At 37.8% G+C, this 23,011-nt stretch overlaps 6 protein-coding genes across 6 annotated transcripts; 2 read left to right on the top strand and 4 right to left on the bottom strand.

The window, feature by feature from the left end:
• Positions 1-3,042: 3,042 nt before the first annotated feature.
• LOC120279121 lies at positions 3,043-3,429 on the bottom strand. The gene has a single exon (XM_039285988.1). The coding sequence runs from the start codon at positions 3,427-3,429 to the stop codon at positions 3,043-3,045; it is 387 nt and encodes a 128-aa protein (XP_039141922.1).
• Positions 3,430-5,333: 1,904 nt separating this feature from the next.
• On the top strand, positions 5,334-5,894 carry LOC120279539 (VQ motif-containing protein 25-like). Its single transcript, XM_039286462.1, has one exon. The coding sequence runs from the start codon at positions 5,360-5,362 to the stop codon at positions 5,828-5,830; it is 471 nt and encodes a 156-aa protein (XP_039142396.1). The 5' UTR covers positions 5,334-5,359; the 3' UTR covers positions 5,831-5,894.
• A 745-nt stretch (positions 5,895-6,639) lies between these two features.
• Positions 6,640-8,765, bottom strand: LOC120278811 (GTP 3',8-cyclase, mitochondrial-like). The gene is given in 5 exon segments (XM_039285546.1): positions 6,640-6,936; positions 7,212-7,280; positions 7,438-7,629; positions 7,782-7,949; positions 8,169-8,765. Coding segments are annotated over 5 exon segments (1,050 nt in total). The 5' UTR covers positions 8,706-8,765; the 3' UTR covers positions 6,640-6,852.
• A 936-nt stretch (positions 8,766-9,701) lies between these two features.
• LOC120279122 lies at positions 9,702-12,340 on the top strand. Its single transcript, XM_039285990.1, has 4 exons — positions 9,702-10,382; positions 10,571-10,723; positions 10,762-10,987; positions 11,471-12,340. Exons 1-4 carry the CDS (start codon positions 10,069-10,071, stop codon positions 12,125-12,127), a joined length of 1,350 nt encoding a protein of 449 aa, XP_039141924.1. The 5' UTR covers positions 9,702-10,068; the 3' UTR covers positions 12,128-12,340.
• A 7-nt stretch (positions 12,341-12,347) lies between these two features.
• On the bottom strand, positions 12,348-17,961 carry LOC120278812 (protein EMSY-LIKE 3-like). The gene is given in 12 exon segments (XM_039285547.1): positions 12,348-12,876; positions 13,490-13,553; positions 13,640-13,708; positions 13,801-14,043; positions 14,929-14,997; positions 15,070-15,171; positions 15,207-15,324; positions 15,396-15,547; positions 15,549-15,645; positions 15,769-15,878; positions 15,965-16,164; positions 17,564-17,961. Coding segments are annotated over 12 exon segments (1,425 nt in total). The 5' UTR covers positions 17,592-17,961; the 3' UTR covers positions 12,348-12,703.
• A 1,093-nt stretch (positions 17,962-19,054) lies between these two features.
• Positions 19,055-19,963, bottom strand: LOC120279457. Its single transcript, XM_039286389.1, has one exon. The coding sequence runs from the start codon at positions 19,944-19,946 to the stop codon at positions 19,314-19,316; it is 633 nt and encodes a 210-aa protein (XP_039142323.1). The 5' UTR covers positions 19,947-19,963; the 3' UTR covers positions 19,055-19,313.
• Positions 19,964-23,011: the final 3,048 nt, after the last annotated feature.

Raw genomic sequence — 23,011 nt, forward strand, 5'->3', positions numbered from 1 at the left:
GCAGCCTCTTCTCCTCTTCCTTGGGAGCATCTTGTTGGAGACACCTTCTGCAACCTTGGAAGCTTGTTTCTCCTTGGAAGAAGGCTAGAGCTTGCACTTGGAGGAAGTTCCCTTCACAGGCAAGTGTAGAGGTAGGATGCTTGTTCTTGTGTGTTAGTGAGATCTTGTAAGGCTTAGTATGTTGACCTTAGCTGCTTGTTCTTTTCTCCTTGGTTTAAGAACTTTGATCTTTGTGTGTGGTAGCATATTACCTTCTCATGTTTTGATGATGATCCTGATCTTATGGATGTTATGTATTCAGTTGGTTGGCTTAATGTGTTATTTTTTCCTGGAGATTTATATGCATATTTTTATATAAACCCACATGCATGCACACATGATTTAAGTGAGTAAATTTTATACATATTCATGCATGTTCCTGTGGCTTTAATTGGTGATATAAGTTGTCATTAGGGCTTAAACCTTTCTTTAATCTTTGGTTTAATCATTTTGTTAATGCTATGCTCCTATGTGTTCTATGCATGAGATTGTGTGATCCTGGTGGTTAGGTTGGTTTTGGAAGCATGGTTTAAGTGTTAAAGTTATCTATTACACTTATAGAAAATATATGCATTCATATACACTTAATGGTGCTGGTAATTCCTGCAGCCTCATTGGGTGATGTTGATTAAATTTGTGTTAAGTTAATCACAATGATGTCCTTAATCTAGCTTTAATGGTGTTCAAGGCTATCAGCATGTGAGTTTGGTTGATTGTTGTTATTTAGGTATGCATGCATTTTCTTGGTTTTTAAGAGATTTCTTTTTCATTGGGAATTCCACCACTATATGTTAAATTCATTCTAGAATGTTTTGTTTTCTTCTATAGCTTTGCTAGTAATCGAATGTTCTATATTTAAATTTGTATGTTAGGTCTTTATAGATATTGTGGAGAATGTGTTATATAGTGATTGTTAGTTAGAGATTTAGTGGGCTGGTTTTGCAAAGTTTTCTAGTGTTATTATTCTTTTATAATTGTATAGTTGATTCTTTTGGTTGGCTTACTCTTTTATTTTATCCTGAGAACTTTTAATTTCTGCTAAGTACTGTGCGTTCATTCTATCCTAGGCATGCTATTGTGCTAGTTTTGTTTAGTTGGGAAAGAAGCCTAGCATGTTAGGTGTTTTATTTAGAAGCATGGCCTTCTTTAATATTTCACATTAGTTGTATTAAGTGGCTGTGTGTCTTTTTGTGTGCTTGGCTATTCTATTGCTTTGCTAACTTTGAGATCTTTTAATTGTTAAGTTAGCTCGGGCTATAGATGTAAGATAGGCCCGGCCCAAAATTATTTATGAGTGTAGTTTTGTTTGTTGGGTTAGATTGTTGTAGCGAGCCTTAGTCGTGGGACTTGGTGAACCCGGCATTGTAGCTCGGAGCCAGGTAGGCTCTCGCACCCTGCAAATTCCGTGATTTCGACAATTATTATGTATTTAAGTTATTTCATTATTTTTTTGTAATTTTTATTTAATTATTTATTTACTTACTTATGATTTATTTATTTATTTACTTATTTAGTTGATTGCATTATTTATTCAAGATGCCCTTTGTTTTGTATTTCGTGTTTTTCATGGGCTTTTTAGTACATCTCCATTCCCTGGCTAGCCCAGTGAGGAGTAAGTTCTAGCCATGTGCACATGTTTTTCGTAGTAGCGCTACCCTCCCCACCGATCGCGGTCGAAGATCCAGCCTACTGCTGATACTGCTCTGTTTTGTTCGACTTCACGATCGATGATTCACACTCGTCTGTTGATTTTGTTATTAGCCGGGAGATGTACATGATCTGCTTCGAGTGTTTTCCATATTTTTGGATTATTTTCAGATTCTGCGTATTTTTACGCATTTTCGTACAAATTATAATCTAGTATTCTGCAATATCTGTTTTATCTGTTGTTTATGAGATCCTACTGGGCCCTTGTGGCTCATACACTCTGTGAATTTCCGCTCGCGAGGAGAAGATCAAGTCTAGGATCGAGAGTTGTCTGGGAGTCGTATTGTCTGCTTTTATCAGTATCTTTGTATTACTCTTTTGTGAGTGTAAGGCTTATATTCTGACTGTATTTGTGTTTTGCAAACTGTTGGGTTATATTTGTATTCTGTAGGGCTGCTAAAGCCTATATATACTTGTATTATTTCAGTTCCCAATATCCTATTTGTGCTTATGTATTATTGTTTATATTTTGCTTGTTAGAGTTGATTCCCGACTGCGTCAAATCGAGGCCTGCACCCAGGGTGGAGCCCGGGTCCCACTAGATGCGACCCGATCTGTCAGTGGACCCTATCAAGGGGCTGGGGTGTGACACACACACATATATATATATATATATATATATATATATATATATATATATATATATATATATGCTTATATATTATCATTATTATCTAAACTAGCTATATATGAGGAAAGTTTAAAAGTTCTTGTAAGTAAGCTTAGCAGAAATGATAGGGTTTCCGTGGATATGCATATTTATATAATTAAGAATTAGCTTCTTTCGGATGTGCATGTTGCTAGAAAAGAGAAAAATATCAACGTCGACACAGAGAATAGAGTTCTGACAGGCCTTTTCTTATCCAGGTGCATGTTGTCTCGGTACTGTTGTGAATTTAAAGCCACAGATGGGCAGCTTGGTGTTTCCAGCGCTACTCAAAAGAGCAAGTGAAAAACAAAAAGCATCATCCACGAATGTTTATAAATTAAGCCATTTCAACCCAGTCCTTAATTTTCAATATATATGTATATATATATAAAAATAGCAAAGCACTCAAAAACATTTTTGATCTGAAAAATTTATAGATTTAGAAACATTAGATACTGCAACAGTAAAGAAGACCAGATTAATATATCCCATATATTATATCTCATAAGGAGATCACAAACACTTATAAGCTAGTCACAATGCCATTATGAAACTCTTACAAACTCACTTTTATTAATGCCACCATTAGATAGATAATTGGATAGATAGATAGATAGTAAAGCAAAGACACATAGAAGGTAGCACTTCTAGAGCCTCAGAGTGAGATCAATCTCATCTCCAGTAGGCAAGCCTAAAGTGAGTTCCAGATTGGGATTGCTGCCTTCATCCCTGGGACGTTGTTGACCAGCAGCAGCTTGTTGTGCATTATTAGTATTACCTGCAACAAGTGGCTGAGTGGGCTGCTCTCTGACTGCAGGCCTCATTAAGGATGGTGCAATGAGAGGACCCATCCTTGTAGCGTTCACAATGGCATCATGTTCCCTCCTCATCTCCTCAATCTCCCTCCTGTGAGCCGTCTGATGCCCTCCCAGTGCCTGTAAACTCTCAAATGACTTGTCACAGTATGAGCAAGCATGTAACGCTGCTCTTCTCCCACCAATATTGTTCGCATTAACCCTCCTGACATTTTCCATTATTTTATTATTATTTATTATTTTTTAAAGCAAGGACTAATAATATGTTTATATAAATGGCTTAGCTTTTGGATGTATGGTTATATATATATATATATATGCAGTACAGTATATCTACACAAAGATAATAAGTAAATAATAGAGAATCAACCGAAAATCCAAGTAAATTTTCGACAATTAGTGCCCCTTAAGATATTTTAACGGCCAAATTCAGTGATTTATTACATTGTGGATTTAGTTTAGATGCGGTTCATCCACTGTAGACAATCGTAATTCAAACTTTTCCATCGAGGGAGCGGGAAAAAGATTTTTATGGAAATCCTCTTAGATATACTACATTTTAATGCCACATTACATATCTTTTATTTTATTTTTATTTTTTTTTAAAAAAAAACTCTAAACCAAGACTAGTCGGCCGCCCCTGGTTAGAAATTAAATCAGAATTTGGAAAAAAAAAAAAACTATAAATTAAACCAGTGGGCGTTCGAGATGACCCAACCGGCTAGCTCTCCTAAACCAAATTTATGCAATTGTTTTTAATCAATAAAGGGATGCTTATCCTTTACCCGGCCAATTCATGCCCGGCCCATGCATGCTAATCATCGTCCTTATAAATCATGATCAGTTTGTTACATGAGATACTAGTTAAAAAAAAAATAAAAAAAATAATTTAAAATCATATAAACTAAATAAATCTAAGAAAAAACCTTAAGTTTCAATTTTTTTATCACATTTTTTAAATTTTGTATTCAAAAGATTTTTATTCAAAATATTTTATTTTGATATTATATTTTCTAGTTTAAACCAATTTAAATATAATAAATTAATCTTTATAAATATTTGTGCTTGGATTTAAAAGAAAAAAAAATCAAAATACCACTCTGTTTAAAATTCCCAAATTCGAAACCAGTATTTTTTATAAAATAAATATTGATTTATTTCATATAATCATAGTGATAACTTAGTGAATTTTAATATATTGATCTTCTTCAAAAATATTTTGAAAAATAACTAAATAATTTTTTTTTAATTAGAAAGAGGAAAAAATATATATATTATTGACTGGATATTTGTTGATATAAAAGTCATGTTTTTATTATTTTTTTATTTTTAATATTTGATTTATTTGGTATATATATAATTAAAAATATAAATTATTTTTAATAAAAAATTATTGGCCTCAGTCCAATCCGGTTGAACCCTGAACTCCTAAACCTTGACTTTCTCTGGGTGAAAGGAAAGGCCCGGTAGGGTTTCGAAAACCTTGCCTTGGTTAATTGGATAGTTGATTGTGGGAATGGGTTAGGGAGCTGTGGCCCATGGCCAAATAGGTTGAGTAGCACTTGCGAGATAATAGTATAATACTCTGATCTGATCGTGATGGGCAGGGAGCAACGCAAAAGCTGTGAGAGGGATGCGTGACGTGGTCGTGGGCCCCAACCCTCGTGCGGATCGGACGGTCAGTTTTGCACGGAGGATCCGAATCGTAACTCCCACGAACAAATTGACGAAGGGACCAACGTGCATGACTGACACCATTCTCTCTCTCTCTCGTCTAATTGACTTGGCCAAGCTCTATCATCACTCAAGCTCATCTCTTACTTAATCCTCAAATTGATTTACCCGTTGTGATTAATCATAACTAGTTTTTATATTATATTGTAGAAAAGAAGACTTGTACACTTTGGATGCATGCTTGAAAGTTGAAATTAAGATATATAGCATGACACATATTAGGAAGGCCCTTCCATCACCTTTCCCTTATATTGACCTCTTTCTTCTTCTTCTCAGACAAACACCAAATCATCCAATCCTTGCCTCCAACAAACCTCTCTCTCTCTTTTTTTTCTTTTTGATAACATGCTTGCTCAAGATATATACATATATATAAATGGCAATGTGCAAGCAAGGAAATGGAGGTAGAGTACTGATGGAAGAGAAGACTACAGCTAGTGATTCATGCAAAATAAGAAAGGGAACTAAGATGAAGGTAGGCATGCACCTGCAGGGGTCTCACACAATATCAAAGCTGAAGCCAAAAATAAGAATAGTGCACATTTTTGCTCCAGAGATCATAAAGACAGATGCTGCCAACTTCCGTGAGCTTGTGCAGAAGCTCACTGGCAAACCAATATCAAAGAGAGTAGTTGATCATGATAAAAGAGTCATAGCAGTTGGAGGAGAAGTTATGAAGAAGAAGAAGAAGAAAAAGAAAAAGGATATTGATGAAGCTGGTGATGAGATGTTGTGGAAAGAAAGAGAGAATGAGGATGGCTTCTTATGTGGACTTGGAGATGTGGATGGCTTCTTGCAAGGCTTTGCTAATGACTATCAGTTTCTTCCAATTCCGTTGGTAACTTCTTCTCAAGCAGGGGAGATTGGAGAGCCTCATCATGTTTAGTTACATTTTAACATCATTAATTTAATTAATTAATGGTTGTAGCATTTTGGGATCCAAGATGTAGTAATTTCCTGTTGCATGTTGTACTCCTAGTTGTTAATTAATCTTCTATATAGCTTATTCACTTATATATTTAGATGGTGAATTTTTCTTTAGCTCTTATAATTACTGTTATCTTATTTTTCTGGAGGTGATTTAGCTTCTTTAAAGACTAAGACAACCCCAAATAAAGGATTATAATATAGCCGAGAGGAAATTGTTTGGTGGACCAAACTGGAGAACAATTTCCAAAGAAATGGATGAACTGCATGCTTAATTAGCCTCTAAGTATATATTCCCATTTAATATATAATATATTTGTTATTTATTTAATATGCAAATAGTGACTAGTGATGGAAATGAGGAGGTCTTCCTCAATCATCCTTCAAATCCCAGTTGTTTATTGGTGCATGGAAGAGTCATTTCCAGCTTGTTCTCCTCCTAATTGTCATTTATTTATTTTTATTTGCCTTCTTCAATTAATGTGGGAAGCAGGTAATCCATCATTGTAGGTGTTCATCTTTGTGCTGGACTTGAATGCAATGTTAGCCTTTTGCATAATACATACATATAAATATTTTGATACGTACGTATATATTAATGCTTGATGGATTTGAGCTCATGAGCCATATCACATATCACATTTGATATATATATATATATATATATACCAATCAACACAACAAGAGATGCCAAATGCTGAAATACAGAATAATATGCTGAAAAGCTGATGGGTGCAGTACAATTAAACCATGCATATTGATATAGGTAAATGTTGTGCAAATTATTACCAACCCCGCCATTAAATATATATCATCGGCAGGGAACCTTCATTCATATGCATGCTTTAAGCTCACACCAATAAGAGACACACGTGAACCAATTATTTTGGATAAGAAACCGATTATTTGATGCCATAATATATAGTTTAGTTTGAGTAATATTACTGATATCCAAACAATTTTTCTCCTGGGTAAATTGACTTAACCACCGATATGAATCATAGGCCGATTTGATGTCTTTGCGATATCGAACATCCCAGCATGAGCAGCTTTCTTTCTCTTTATCTGAGAAATACAAGGAACAGGAAGAGTAAATATATCTTGTAGCACAGACACTAATGCAATTTTAAGTATCACTTTGCAGATCTTGCATCTTGGCTATGTATGCCACAACCACATCCATTCAGTTCTAGCTCATTAAGATATATATATATATACATATGATGTATGCTAAGTTATTGATACTGACAAGAATATATTAAAAAAGGAGGTACATATATGTGATAGTGATAAAATTCACTTTCATGCCTTGTGAGAATATAGAATTAGAAAACACATACCGCAGCCCCAATAATTTCCTTCAGTCCAAGATCATCAATACCAGCACGAAGTGGATCTCTTAAACTCACCTAAGAAATTATATATATATATATATATAGTTAATAATAGAGAAAAATCTGCAAATGGGTGATAAAACAGACCATATCGACAACAAGAGCTTCCTAATTATGGAATATGAAGCATCCAATCAAAGAGGATTTAAACATAAAGAACAATAATTGATACCTCAGATGGTCCAAAGAGACACACTTTGAAGTTCCCATCAGCCAAGAGCCGTATTCTATTGCAACCAGCACAAAAGTTCTCAGTCATTGAGGTGATAAAAGAGACGGTTCCACAGTGGCCATCTATCATGAAATTTTTTGCAGTGTCAGTCGGGTGATCTTTGAGCCTCTTAATGCTATTGAACTGCTGACGCTGCTCCAAAAAGTGCATAATGGTTACATTTAACATTACTGAGATAACATGAAAATGACATTTTCCTTTAAAAAACTGGTGCCAGAACTATATTGCATAAATCACCCTTAAGATCAAAATCCTGTTAAGCACTAGTGTGAGTTCTACCTTACCACTGTATCCATCATCTCCGCATAAGAAACAAGCTTTTTACTAGACCACACATTTCCATCAAAGGGCATGAACTCAATAAACCGAACATTGATTGGCTTGTCTCGTGTCAATTCAACAAAATCGCAGATCTCCTCATCATTTACTCCACGAATTACAACACAATTCACCTGTTAAACAATTGCAGAAAGTGAAGTATTAAGCATAAAAAGAGAACTATAGCAGATAGAGCAATCAGGTAGAGAGCATGTTTACGAACAAATAAACCTATCAATGAAATTAATGGCCGTCTCAGTTAAAAAGCGATGTAACAGCAAACAAAGAATCAAAGATGAGAGCTACAGTAAGTTGCCGATATAACAAATAGTATCCAGGAAAAGGGCACCTACTTTCACAGGCCTAAAACCAAGATCCACAGCAGCATCAATTGACTCCAACACCTTATTGTGCCCTTTACGCCTGGTCATGAACTCAAACTTTGCTGGAACCAAAGTGTCCAGGCTGATATTTATTGAATTGAGACCGCGTTCTTTCAATTTTGGAAGTTTCCGAGTGAGTACTAGTCCATTTGTGGTCATAGCTAATGTTTTCAATCCCTTTAAGCTAGAAAGCTGTGAGCATATATCTTCAATATCTGACCTTATTGTCGGCTCTCCACCTGTCAGCCTTATTTTTATTCACCCCAGAAGCAACAAAAAAATATTTGCCAGCCGAATGATTTCGTTTCTAGACAAAAGCTTAGAATTGGGAGTTAGTTCAACACCTTCAGCTGGCATACAGTATTGACACCTTAGATTACAGCGTTCTGTCAAAGAAATTCTCAAGTAAGTGTGCATCCTTCCAAATGAATCAACTAACATGTCAGACACTGGATTATCATTTGGAAGTGGTTCAGCCAACCCAGCACACGATGTAGTATATGCCATAGACCCGGAACAGCTAGGATCATCACTAACAGAGACACATCCATTGCTGCCTTTATAAGAAGATTGAAACTTGGAATATGTCCAAATCCAGACATAAATGCACCGGCCTGGACACACCAGCAAAGAAGTCAAAAGAGACTAATGAATAATATCATAGTTAAAGCATTCCAAAGAATTTTATGAGCAAAATTAGATGATAAAGAAGATATCGCCTGACAATTTATAGCAAGTCAACTGTCATGCTGAATCAAAAACCCAAAATTTCATAACACATAAAATTCACTACAGTTGCCATTTCATCAAGCAATTAAGACCTTCATGACTCAAAATGTTAATAAATCAGCCACTGAAAAAGTCAACCCTTTTTGATGTCCTACAAAAGAGAAGGAAATGCTACAACCAATTGAAGATTGTCCGAAAATACAATAGCAACATAAAGAGCGAATTTTTCTTTCGCTCCAATGAGAAGAGAGAACCAAAAAAACTTAGAAATTTTTCCCTCCATAACTCACTAGTCAAACACAATGATTGATATGTAAACAACCGTTAAAAATCATTTTGATTGAGAAGTTAAACCGGTGGATTGTAATACACCAAAATAAATAAATAAATAAAATCGCCTCATAATTGAGAACTATCCCATCAGCTACACCCGTTGTTGTCATCAAAATCCAATTTCCCAATTAATGCTTGAGCTTAATAAAATCCAATTTTAACAGTGACTTAGCGGACTTTGTGCTTGAAATCCAAATACATAATATATATGAAGGTGATAAAATAAGTTAAAATTACCAAGAAAATAGGCGGCTGAGGCCCGAAGCACCTTCCGACGAGCAGCGAAACACATCTCCGCATCATGAGAGCACTTCTAAACAGAATCATCAAACAAACAACCGCATCGATAAATTCTCTGGGAAAGAAAAAAACACAATTTTTTTCAGAAAGAAGAAGAGAGAGATATAGAGATGAGCTAACCTTTGATGGCCGACCCGGGCGTAGAGAGAAGAGGAGGAATCAAACCTTCCAACCAAGTAACGCTTGCTCGAGTTCTAAATGGTCTACTTATTTGGATTTGTGGGCCACCACTAATGCGCATCGTGAGGCCATTTTTTTGCTTTGTTCTTGGGTGGCCTAACTAAGCATGCGGGCTGGGCTGGGCTGGGCTTCACTACTTGTTCATTTGTTATTATCCCGAGGCAACAGTGCGTATCTCCGTATGATCAGGGACAATTTTGTAAATTTAGTATTCCTCAGGCTGGATATATAAATAAAAAAAAAAAAACGGGGCCAAAATTAAACCCAGGAGAAAGAGAGAGAGAGAGAGAGAGAGAGAGAGAGAGCTGGGGCGATGGCATGAGGTTCGATGGTAGGATCGAGCAATCTTTCGATCTGGGGGACTTGGGAGGATCTCCTCCTTGCGTACGCCGTCCGCCGTCACGGCACCAATTGCTGGGACTCCGTTGCCGCTGAGCTCCGCCACCGCTCGTCCTACGGTCACCTTCTCAACTCCCGCTGCTGTCATCTCCGCTTCAACCAACTCCATCGTCGCTTCTCCACCGGAAACCCTTTCGCCGATACGCTGGAGGGTAGCTCCGACGTTCCTTGGCTTGAGGACCTTCGCCGGCTCCGCGTTGCTGAGCTTCGGCGCGATGTCCAGCGATACGACGCCTCCATCATGTGATTCATTCAACTCATCTCACCCACTCTCTCCTTGTTTTTCTTTAAACCCTTTGTTGATCTTTTGATCAGACGGTTTGCGTGCCAGCTTTCTTTCTGATGATTTGAAATATTAACACTATTATTAATTAATTTAGTATTATGCTTTTTATTTTAATTTACTTACTTAATTTTATTCAATAAAATAGGTCTCTTCAAAAAAAGGTTAAAACGCTGACCGAAGAAGCCTTTGAAACCGGGGGTGAAACGCCGGGTAGTGGCGCCGGATATTCAGATCGGATCTCCTACCGGTCAAGCAAGGAGTCGAACATGGCCGATCCGGACCAAGAGGCCCGACGACAGCCCTGATCCGACGGCGGACGGGTCGTGCCATGGGGAGCACGGCGACGGAGGCGAAAGAGAGTGGAGATGCACAGAGCTCTGCGTGCCTGACGAATCGGTGGAGCTTGCGGCGGAGGAAGGAAACGTTGCCGGAGAAGGAGGTGGAGGGTTGTCCTATAGCCGTCGAGACAACGAAGATCGAATCGCAGCCGTTGATGTCGTTCCTCGAGATAATCACGTCGGATAAGTTGTGCTCGGTGTTCATGCGAAAGCTCGAAAGTCAGGTGTTATTCCATTATTATATTTTTATATTATTATTTAATTATTATTTTCTGTTGTTTAGCCTGTATATTATTGATTACCAGTGTTATTGTCATGTTACTTATTTTCATGAAATATCTCGAAAGCATGAGTTTTGTTCAAGACAAAAAGAGGAACGCACGATGACGCAGTAGCGGGGGTGATTTATGTTTATAATAATAATAATAATAATAATGAGCAGATAAGAAAGCACTATTGCATAATAACCATTGAGTGAAAATTAAATAAATTTAATAAGGAATTTAATCCGATTTAATTAATTGTTCTTTTGATTACCGTGTCACGTAATGGTACGTGCTATTTGGAGGTCTTTAGACTCTTTACAAAAGTAATGTCATGTATTGTATATACTATGGTATATACTTGCTCGGTGACTGAGTGAGAGACACTGGCAGAGACTGCTGTGATATTAAATTATTAATAATAAGAAAGGCTTGCATTTGCAGATGAGCGAGAAATATGAGCAGGTGATAAGGCGGCACATGGACCTGGAGACGGTGAGGGAGCAGCTGCTACGAGACCAACAAGGGGCCTGGGCCTACATAACCATCCACATGTACCGTGATTTGCTTCTCATCTGCAACAACGCCATCGCCTTCTACCCTAAAGGCTCGCGCGAGTACAGTGCAGCGCTCCATCTCCGCCACCTCTGTGCACCATGTCATCACACTAGCATGCCAACGTTGCTGGCATGCGGGAGGCAGCGCGAGGCAGCACTAGAGCCAATGACGGTGAAGGTAAAAATGAAGGAGAAGGACAAGAATAAGAGGGTTGCAAGGAAAACCAGAACCAAGAAAGGAAAATGCAGCAGCAGCGACCTCACAGTAGTCAAGAAGAATAAGGTTAGGAGTTCACCACCAGTGAAATCGGAGGTTGAAAAGAAGAATAAGAAGAGTGGAAAGCAATCTGTAAAACAGACCAAGCGCGGTGCTACTGCATTAAAACAACATATTCAACCCGTGAAGAAGAGGATCGCATCGTCAGCTCTAGCCTCTACACCACCGCAGAAAAGAGCCAGGAAGGCACATGAGATCAAGAGAACAACTGCCAGTGCCAAGCCACCACCAGCTGCTGCTAAGAAGCCACGGCCACGCAGAAGGTGACCCTGTGATGCTGTATAATATGGTGTAAAAAGCCCCACTTGTAATTAGTTCTTCTCACTTTTGTTGCTGGGTTTCGTTAATAAATGGACCATGCCTTTTGATACAGGTAATTATAAGGCACAAACTATGTTGGAAAAAGAGATTTACTGAGCTAAAATATGAAATCCACATGAATAACAAACCGTAAGGTCATAATCTCATACTCTCTAAATCGGCTCTCCCTGATCAACATGTATATTCTGGACTGATAGCTGCACTAGGATGCAGATCCAGCAAACAATCGCCAAAATAAGGTAATTTCACAACAATTTACATTGACGGAGTGGGCGGGAAGGTCACAGGTTAAGTAGATTACAGGCATAGGCATATACCAAATTTCAGGTGGGGAGAGAAACTAATCAACAGAGGCGCTGCCTTTGAGCAGAGAGAGTCGTGTTCTCTCCGTTGCCAGCATTAGCAATGGCATCCACCCAGACAAAGAAATTAACAGATTAGCAACGTGATTTTCATGGGAGGGAAGACTAGCTAGCTGCCCTCTTACAAGGATTTGGTTTTGTTCTGTTTAACCTGGATGTGTCAGAGGTCATCATCTATCATTTGGTCACCTTCGGAACCTTCTCTACCTTGACCGCCAACCATGTTGGCCCGGTAATTATTAGCACCATGCTGGTTCCCAGGGTACTGCCGGGGGTTCCTCCATCCACGATCTCCCATGTCCTGCCCCTGTGAGAACTGATGCTCACCTTCTTCTGTGTCAAAAGGGAAAGAAGAAACAACAGAAATACTATAAATAAATTTAGTTTTAATGAATAGGCATGTTTTACTCTAAAATATACAAATTATACTTTTTATTGAGAACACACTAGATAATTCGAACAACAACAGGTATGCCGCAACAATTTGAGGATTGACATTGTAAAAATAATGCAGAAACTCTTTTTCTACATATCATCAATACCCTGCAATATTTGTAAAGATGACTGTGTAACCTATACGTAGAGGGCAAGTCTGAGTTTCACAATCATGATGATGATAAGGACACCAAGTATGTACACAAACAACATAAAGACCATATTCTCTTTATACAAACCCTTTGTACAAAACCTCAATCTAGAAACTAAAATGTTTCTAAACCATTACTCACAGTACATTTGGTGCATTAATCACCTACCAAGCAAAATAAATGTGCAAAAAACTAATAAACTCTACTCTAATTTCAACAAAGAACGGAGGGTTACCAAGCAAAATGATATTTCATCAGTTAATTGAACACCTAGATTTGTGCATATTAAAAGTAATTCCTGGTGTTAACAATTAATAACTCATGAAAGACAATAAATAAAAATGGTCTTATATGTTTACCGCTTTCACCATCTGTTACATCCCCAAGCCTGGCAATTGCCTCCATCAGTGATTGCTCATGATCCTAGAAAGACAAAACGACCTGTTAATTTATTTCTTTAAAAACAAGTACCTAGAAATTAAAGATCTCAGAAGATTAGCCCCATGTACTTTTAATGATTGTTTGGCCTTCTCCATTGCAAGAGGATCGGGGTGGGCAGAATTAAAAACTCTCTCCACCTGTTCATGTTTTGCCAAAATATGGAAGCAGGGATGGGATCAGATTACAAGAATCACAATCATTCACAAGTGCTGAGTGCCAAATCCAATACCTGATTTAGAAGAACATCTGTCTTGAGTAGTACAATCTCATCAGAGCCCTTGTCCACAATGCCATTTTGTGATGGAGGAAGAACTTTCTTGGACTGTGTCTTAACGGTTCCTCTTCCCCTACCAACACCAGGAATGGGGCCTGTTCGTCCTGTGGGCTTCTTATTCCCACGGCCTACTCCATTCCGACCCACTCGACAGATTCCAGGATCTTCACCTTCCCATTGAATATCTTCAGCAGATATCTGGAGTCAAATAGACGGTGAGACCAAATACACATGACGCTTCATGTCAAAGTTTTCACAAGGCAAATCAGTTACCAAGTGACTTTGATGTCATTATTCTTAGCAATTCATCAGACATCTGTAATCAACATATATAAATAATAATAATAATAAATAAATAAATAAACAAACCAACAGAATCCAGTCGAGAGTGTTGAAAACCTAACATGAGGACCTATTCTTCAGCCTAAGGATAATGAGGGTAGGAGAACTCTACCTCAAGGCTTGCTGCCAGACAATTTAACTGGATAACATCAAACATAATGGAAAGACAGAAACAATCAACATGTGGTTGACTCAATATCTAAGATTGGACATATCAATGGGGTTCCTCAGAGACACACACTGCTACTAACCCATGCCAAAAAGAAAAATAACATGAAACTTTGCCTTCCAGTTTTAACTTTGAATGTCCACCACAAGCGAAAAATTTATATAGGAAGATAAAATTTTACAATCCACGCCAACAGAAGAGATGGGGAAAAATAATAAACGGATAGCTGAACAAGTAAAGGCATTTTTGAACTAATGGCTCAATCTAGGAAAATGCTACACACCAGAAGATCACAATCTCCATTTACTCAAGCTCAACTCAGAAAGCTACTTCTCTATGTGCCAACCAAACAGGACTATGAATTACATCCATACAACCAAACTCATTAACAAAGTAAAAAAGAAACTATGCAAGCATTGATCAGATCTCAATTTAAAGACCTTTCAATCAAGCGAATGGTAGTAAATATAGCAGTAAAATGCTAACATAGATGGCAATGAAAATTCGACACCAGCCAAGAAAAAATTCAAATAAATTCTTTAGGCATCTTAGATAAAAGAAACTTAATTCACCTCTTTGAGATTGACCCATTCCCATGTCTCATGACTAGTGTTTATATCATAAACAAGTGCATGCACATCCTGACAAATTAAAAATTGGTCAAGGTGGTTATATTCCAAAAACGACAAAGAATAAGGCCACCAACAACTCACTTCAGTTGGATTATAGTCAGTTATAACAGCTTCATAAAAGTTATTATCTTCAGGCCACCTTGTTTTGACTTTCTGCCCTATTAGCGAGCTGCTCAAGCCGCTCTTGCTTCAGCAGCTTCTACCACTCCAAGAGCAGCCGGTGCATTTCTGTTTGCAGCTTGGACTCTTCCACTTGAACCTGTAGAAGGGTACTGTGCTGATTTCATCAGAGGTACACTAGGCAACGCCTGACCCTGAAAACAAGGCAAAATTCAACTTGGTCTGGGGATCAGAAAAATTTTTGACATTAAAAAGAAATTGCATGGGCAATCAAATCATTAGCATACCGATTTTTGCTTTTCTTGCTCTTTGCAGCAGCACTTTTTGCAGCCGATGATGATGGCTGCATGGAAGCAACAGGAGGTTGCGAATGCAATGCAGGGGATGGTGCACCCATAGATAGTGAAGGAATTGACTGGGAATTTTTTTGTCTCTTGCGTAGATGCAGAGACTGTCGGACTTGGTATTGATTCATGAACAGGTTGGGCATTATTAAGCAAACCAGATTGAAGCCCCCCTCCTGATTGCCTCCAAAGCCTGAAAGGTTTGCCACATATTGCATCGATTTTGCAATGAGGAAAACGTCATTTAAGTTCTCCTCCCAAGTTTGGGTATCGGGACAAAAAAAGCATACATCATATAAGTTGAATATCGACAAACCTTATCCTTCGAATAATGTCATCAGCATTAACTCTGGTTAAAAGTTCTCTGTGCTCCTCATCAGATACCCTCAGTTCTTTTCTAAGTTCAGTGATTAAGCTTTCTTTCTCCTGAAGATACAAGGTTTCATAATCCAGTTAACTTATAATAACACCAGTAATAAAGCAGCATTAGTGTCATGACTGTGACAAAATACCCAAGTTATGGCATCAGATTGGGCCTTAAACGCCCGGAGAACTGAACTGTATGCTTCTTGTTCAAGCCGATGGATTTGCGTCTCCATATCATTTTGCACTCTGGGATATGCAACAGCACCGACAGCTCTACCATTTCCACTGACACGCACTCCTCGCGCAAGCCTATTCTGATGTGATGGTGGAAGATCATCATCGGTTCCTGCAGTTTGTTCCAGGGAAACCGAATAAAAAAATAACACATCCATACTAAACAAAGAAGGCAAAAAAAATAAAAATAAAAAGGAGCAAAAATAACAATTCATACTATACAAACACTTCCATAAGTGCATGGACAGCACAAAAATAGACTAAATTCCCCAGTTGAAGACAAATCCTTCCCATAAGTATCTATAGAAGAAAAGATAATAGATGCCTACTTTCATAAGAGAAACTACACAAGCGTTTGATCACCACAAACAGTTTCATAACGAGAAGGCAACATCCAACAGAATTATCATCCAGATTGCTATAACTTGAAGATCCTCAAAAATTTCATGTTAAAAGTCCAATATTACATTGTATAGTCTCTTAGAGATAGAATATACCAAACCATGCACATCCTTGTGTCTGGCTAAATAAATATACCAATTATTGTTCCACTTTAGCCTTTCCCATGGTTTGTTGCACATTATGTGCGAAATCCTACTTCTTTTGTGAAAACAGATAACAACTATGAACATCTTGACAATTTTCAATTAGCCTCAGAAAAAATCATCATATTGTTGCTGGGCACTTGATGTGACTCTGATTGGTCTTTTTTTTTGTTAATGAAACTAAATTAAATGTTGTAAAAAAATCTTTTTTTATAAAAATGCATATTTAGTGACAGATTTGGACGATGAAGAGATTATTAGGCTTTTATTTCGATTCTAAACATTTAAAATAAGAAAAACAAAGTATCAATCTCATTCTACGGCAGACTACAGCTATGAATAGTGTATTTCCAGAAAGAAAGTGAAATGTGTGTTAAAAAAAGAAAAATTACAACGACATAACTGTCAAAATATTAAACAAGTTAATGATGCTCATAACAAAACAACCAACCAGCCTGCTCTATCCAAGGTTTACTTAGTGTAGCTATTCATTGGAAAAATAAAGAAGTCCATGGCATATCTATGGAACCATGCAAAAACCTGAGTCCCACTAATTTTCCCAGCTACCCCGCTTCTATAAAAATTTCTCTACTTTTTTTCATATATGATAAATGCGTCTGTTTTCAGCATGACGAGCATCGAACCAAAAATATCAAGCCCTCTCCTTTTTACCAATGAAATAACACACACAACAAGAGGAACTAACTTATAGGTCGATCACCCATCCAAAAGACTTTGAATCCAATCCAACTTAACCTAAAAGCTGAAAATTTCACAATACCTAACCCTAACCTCTAGAAACTCCGTCATAAATTCGTCATCTTTCCTCAGTCTCCAGCTTCCCATCAATTCAACACACCAAACAACACTCAAGGGGGAAAAACCGCAATACAGGTTCCACGGATTCTAGAGCGAAAACCCCCAAAAAGGATCACAAATATATAAATAGAGCAAAATCCAACTAACCGCTGCTATCGATCGGATCATACTCCATGGCCAGCTGGCCAGCGCCTCTCTCCACCGCAAAAATCCCCAAAAATCACCAAAATAAAGAAAACCTGGAACAGTGGATTATACTTCCCAAATTAGAGCGAAATCCTATCAATAACGGCGAGATCCGGCAGCATGGAGCTCGTTTCTCCGAGAATCTTCACGAAAAGCGAACGAATCCGGGCAGGGGAATGCGAATTGGCAGCGTGAGAAGGGATTTATGAAAGCTGGGAGTGGATCAGTGGAGGCACGACGGAGGGTCGAGCGAGCGAAAAGAGGGAGTGTAAAAGAGTCGGACTTGAAATGAAGCTGGGGACGAGATTTTTATAAATTTAATAACATCCTTTGAGTTCCGGTCCAAATCCAAACGGGCAGCCAGCATGCTGCCCAAGAACGCGGGATCTTAGAGTTGGCTTATTTATATGCGTGCCGAGCGCGTGACATGCTTATCGGATCGGATCTGAGTTAATTAATTGCAGAGCGCTTTGAATCCGAATTTTATATATATATATATATATTATATTTAATTAAAATTAAATTATAAAATAACTAAATTAGAGGGATGAGGTTAATTCAAAGCAGTGAGATGAGATGTTGTAAAAACTATGGAGAGGTTTTGCTATGCTTTTCCTTTTATCGGTAAATAGTTTTATCATATCTCTGTAGACAGAAAACAGTGCAGAGAGCAGTTTAAAAAGGGCAGTAGGCACAGGCAGAGATTTGCACTCGAGACAGAGGCAGAGGCAGAGGCACAGCAGAAGAAGAAGAAGAAGAAGCAGCATCAATAATATTGAATAATACTACTTAATTTGTTGCTAAAATGAAAAACAAAGAACACAAAAGCACAAAGCTGGTTCAAAACAAACAGAAGAGAGTAAAAGGAGAAGACATGCTGACAAACCTCCATTTGGAATGAGAACAGGAAAGCAACAAGACACCTCATGGAATAAAGAGCTCTATCTAGCAGCTATAGAGCTCTTTAGAAAAGAAAAGGAGAGACCATATTGGATTCTGCTTTTCCTTGTGTTTCTCTCTCTCTCTCTCTCTCTCTCTCTCTCTCTCTCACACACACACACACACACACTCGCTCGCTCACTTGATCTATATATCATTTTTTCGATTGATGACCAGAAAAAGCATTCCTTGACTGAATCCACACTTGTGAGTGAGAGGTGCTAGCACTGTGTGGTGGACCCAAGTCTTCTTGCAAAGTAGGGACCCACAAAGACAGAGTCTTGTCCTGAATATGGGTCCTCCTGCATGGAAAGCTAGCCCAACATGCAGGTGGGTCTTACAGTCTTAATCAACTATGTCTGTATAGTGTACACAGACCAATGCATGTTTGAATCTATAAGCACCCCTTTAATGATTCTGTGAAAGTAACCAAAAGAATAGTTTTACCATGTTAATTAATTCATCACTTTGAATCTGCAAAGGCGGGTCTACACACACACAGAGAGAGGGAGATCGATGAAGTTTAATTTAGGCAGTGCTGGAATTAATTTGGATCATGATCACTTGATGAGACAGATCAGTAATCAGGTTATCCAACAATCAACATCAATAGCACTCAACATCATGAAATAAGTAGCTAGGAAAAGAAGAGGCCAGGGATGAAGAAACAAGAAGAAATAAGAAGTACAACACATTGGTGCACCACTCTTAATTAGTAAAAAGCTAACAATTCCCTCACACAAATAATTACTAATTAAAGTAGACTGGCTACTCACACACTTCTGTCAAGCATCTCTTGATACCTTCTGTAAGACTCCTGCTTCTCCAACCTGAACTTTTCATGGCATCTAGCAATGAATGTCTCAGCCAGCCGGTCGATCTCACTTGCAGCATCGTCTTCGGCTTGATCTAAAGGCTCACAGCTCTTTTCCTCAAGCCAGTTAAGGTAGCCAGAAAGTTGCTGCTGCTGCTGCTGATGCTGATCCATGATGTCAGCTTGATTGGCATCCGGATCAGTGATGATAACTGAGTTCCATGTAGAGTCATAGTAGGCAGCATGATTCATGTCAAAGGAGGCTTCAAAGGGTTGAGGCATGGGTGTCACATAAGATGAACACCAGTTGTAGTGCATTCTAAATGAGCTGAAGAGTTGCTTCTTCTTCTTATTCTTTTTCCTTAGCCTGATGCTATAGTTGGTGATGGTGGTGGTGCTTTTCCTTTTGAGGAGCTCCATGACCATGGATGTTGCATTGCTTAGAGCTTGGACCACATGGCTTACATGCCGAAGAACGTAGGCTTGCACTATGGTTTTGATCTTGAAGGAGGAGGAGCTTGGGCATGGTGGTTTCACTGCTGCAATGTCATTAAAAGTTTGGAGGGTCTTTGGATGGTGCTCTTGAGCCATGATGAATTTCCAGCACCTCAAGCTTCCTCATTCTGTGTGTTATGCCTATATATAACAAAAGCTATACTCCCTCATAAAAATGCCATTGCACTTTAATATAATAACAGAAATGACCTTGTCCTACATACTCTGCTAATGTATATTGCTACTAGTAAATTAAGAGGAGAAGGTCGGTATACCTTCTTCTCTCTCTCTCTCTCGCTCTTTAATTCTCTCCAGTTCAGGGAGACTGATGTTTGCATTGTGGACTAACTAGGATCTTTAAGAGATAAAAAGAATAAAGTAAATAAAGTAAAGGGAGTAGAATCATCAGTAGGTGAAACCCTTAACGCCACTTTAGTTTGTACCAGAGATGGATCAAATCACATGGAAGTCTGTGACACATCTAGCTAGCTTCTTTATTTGCCACCTTCTCTCAAGTCAAGAATCCATATTCCAAGGGATCCAAATTACCATTCAACTTTTACGAGTCTGATCATGAACTTGTGTTTAATCATCTATATATATATATGGAAAGATACTAAGTTTATGCTTTAAAGAAAGGGCAACTGCTCCATATATTATTCCATTTGACATTTTCAAACTAAAATAAAAACAAAAACAAAAACAAAATCCTCACTGGGAGATGCATTAATAATTTGAAGTAAATAAAGAACTATAACTCATGAAAGAAGCTAGCTTGCTTGAAGTAGAAGAAGGATAGTATGGAAATGTATATATGATGGATGAGGTAATGGTGTGTTCCTTTCTGTTATTCCTATTTGTGGCTAATTGGCATCATTGGATTTGGTCTCACTGCATAAGTTTGCCAATGTAGTAATTAAATCAGTTAGGCCATTCATTCCTTTGGTGTGTTTGGAAAGGGAGCCAGCTCTGTCAGGGATGGTTGAGATCTCTCTGTACTTCAGTGACTTCATTCTCTCAATCATTGATTCATTAATTAATAATATATACATGGGAACTCATCATACAATTTCTATAGATATAGCAACTTATTACAGAGCCTTTAAAGAGTTATTAAAATTTCACTCATTAAAATTTCTGAGAAATTAAGAATATTATATATATATAGATCTTCAGTGGCAGCTTGCATTAATGAATTCTTTCACAAACATGTATCATATATATTTGACGTAAATTTTGTGATTAGGTCCGTTGTACGTGCTTGCATCTCGTAACAAATCTTAAGTCATGTGATCAGGTGCAATGTTGGGAAAAAAAAATGATTAACTTAATGAAAGTGGTCAAGACACTCATAGTTTAGTAACATCTGGTCCTCATGCTCAGATAAAGTTCTGAATTTAACTCCTCACTAGAGTAAGTAAGGTGATGGCATGTGACAGTTCAATGCCATGCACATCCATTAAATTAAATAGCTTAATGTGCATATGGCTTGTTCATCTGTTAAAATAATAATAATAATAATAATAATAATAATAATAATAATAATAATTGTTGGGGTCCAGCCCATTTGTTGGGTTGGATGAATAATTGGGCTCCAAGCCCATGATGGAAAAAAAAAATGAAGCTAGGTCAATAGTGGAGAAGATGGAGGGCAAAGAGGTAACTCTAAAAGGTGAAATTTTTTCTCATTCCTTGGTAATAAGAATAGGTTATGCTTTTGATGAGGGCGATTATCCTGAAGAAGTAAGAGAGGGAAGACAAAGAGGGAGAAGAAGGAGAGAAGGCTAGGGCAAGGGAGATCGGACGACCAAACCTCACGGGATCTCACTCAAACTCCGGGAGAAGACTCTTGCAGAAGCACTACCTATTGATTAGGGTTTGATCCTTCTATTTCTCCCTACTTGTTGTTTGTTAGCCATCTTGATGATGATGATGATGCTTGTCAATAAGAACTCTTCTCTCATTAATGTCTTTGTCCTCAGCATTGTAAACCCTCTAGTTAGCTAGAGAAGATCCATTGTAATTCTTTATTGACCCAGTGGATACGTGTTTAAGAGGCTCTAACGAGTCCCGTGGTTTTTCCCCTCGATTTGTAGGGTTTCCACGCTAAAAAAATCGTTGTCTTGAATCTTTGTTTGTTTGTTCATCTCATTCTAACATGAATGAGGGGTTTGATAGCGATTTTATGAGTTGTTTTGAAAGCTTTGAGCGCTAGAACCCTTGGGAGGAACATTGAAGCCTCAAGAAAGACATTGAAGGTTTTTTGCAAACTTTATGCGGGTCTGCATACGGGCCAGACAAGATCGCTGAGTGAGTTTTCACGAGGGTGTATACTGAGGCAGTAAGATATGATGCTACAGTAATATTGCTATAGTAAATTCCGTAGTTTTTTGCTGTTGCATTTCAAGTCAAACCCCCAACAATAATAATAATAATAATAATAATAATAATAATAAGAAGAAGAAGAAGAAGAGTGATGATTGTTGAGAATTTTAGAACATCCAAGATAAGAATCAGAAGCTTAAAGAGAAGAAGAACAGAGAGTGTTTTTATATCAGCACTTCCCTCCTTCTCTTAACCGAATCTAACTTACATTCAAAAATTCAGAAACCCAGAAACTCAAAAAACAAAACAAACATAAAGACTACACACTCAGAAACTCAGAAACTATCAAACTAAACACATTAATCAAACAACAGTACTTCTTCAGACTTCCATCACACTAGCTCAATCACACTAACAATGATCGGACAAAATGAGAACTAGACATAATAATAAAATTCGGATATACCACCACACAAACGGTGATAAAAACATCCTGCGCGAGGGAAAAGAAGTTGGCAAATAGACGAATCCTATGTGCAATCATCTTTTCTGAGTGATTTTAATATGCAACTATGTCTGGACCCTAGACACATCAAACTAGAGATATAGCTAGCTAGGCCCACAAAACGACGAAGAGGAATGATGATAAATCTCATTAATTTGATGGCAATATATATATATATTGATAAATTTGGGTAAATATAAGTTAACGGTGTGCACAGGCGCAATAGTCTGTTCGTGCATTGTTACCGACTAATTCGGAGATTTGAATGCTTGTTAACTTTCACAATCGGTGATCTTTGATGTGTTTTAAACTCGGGTTATGAGCTCCTATA

The sequence above is a fragment of the Dioscorea cayenensis genome, chromosome 16 (assembly GCF_009730915.1).
Source record: "Dioscorea cayenensis subsp. rotundata cultivar TDr96_F1 chromosome 16, TDr96_F1_v2_PseudoChromosome.rev07_lg8_w22 25.fasta, whole genome shotgun sequence".
In the NCBI taxonomy this organism is placed as follows: Eukaryota; Viridiplantae; Streptophyta; class Magnoliopsida; order Dioscoreales; family Dioscoreaceae; genus Dioscorea; species Dioscorea cayenensis.

Excerpts from the sequence above, each read along its gene's own strand:
- LOC120279539 (XM_039286462.1), top strand. The coding sequence starts at position 5,360 with ATGGAAGAGAAGACTACAGCTAGTGATTCATGCAAAATAAGAAAGGGA.
- LOC120279457 (XM_039286389.1), bottom strand. The coding sequence starts at position 19,946 with ATGGCTCAAGAGCACCATCCAAAGACCCTCCAAACTTTTAATGACATT.
- LOC120279122 (XM_039285990.1), top strand. The coding sequence starts at position 10,069 with ATGGTAGGATCGAGCAATCTTTCGATCTGGGGGACTTGGGAGGATCTC. Across the intron at positions 10,383-10,570 it reads CGATACGACGCCTCCATCAT|GTCTCTTCAAAAAAAGGTTA; the intron begins GTGATTCATTCA and ends TCAATAAAATAG. Across the intron at positions 10,724-10,761 it reads GACCAAGAGGCCCGACGACA|CACGGCGACGGAGGCGAAAG; the intron begins GCCCTGATCCGA and ends TGCCATGGGGAG.
- LOC120279121 (XM_039285988.1), bottom strand. The coding sequence starts at position 3,429 with ATGGAAAATGTCAGGAGGGTTAATGCGAACAATATTGGTGGGAGAAGA.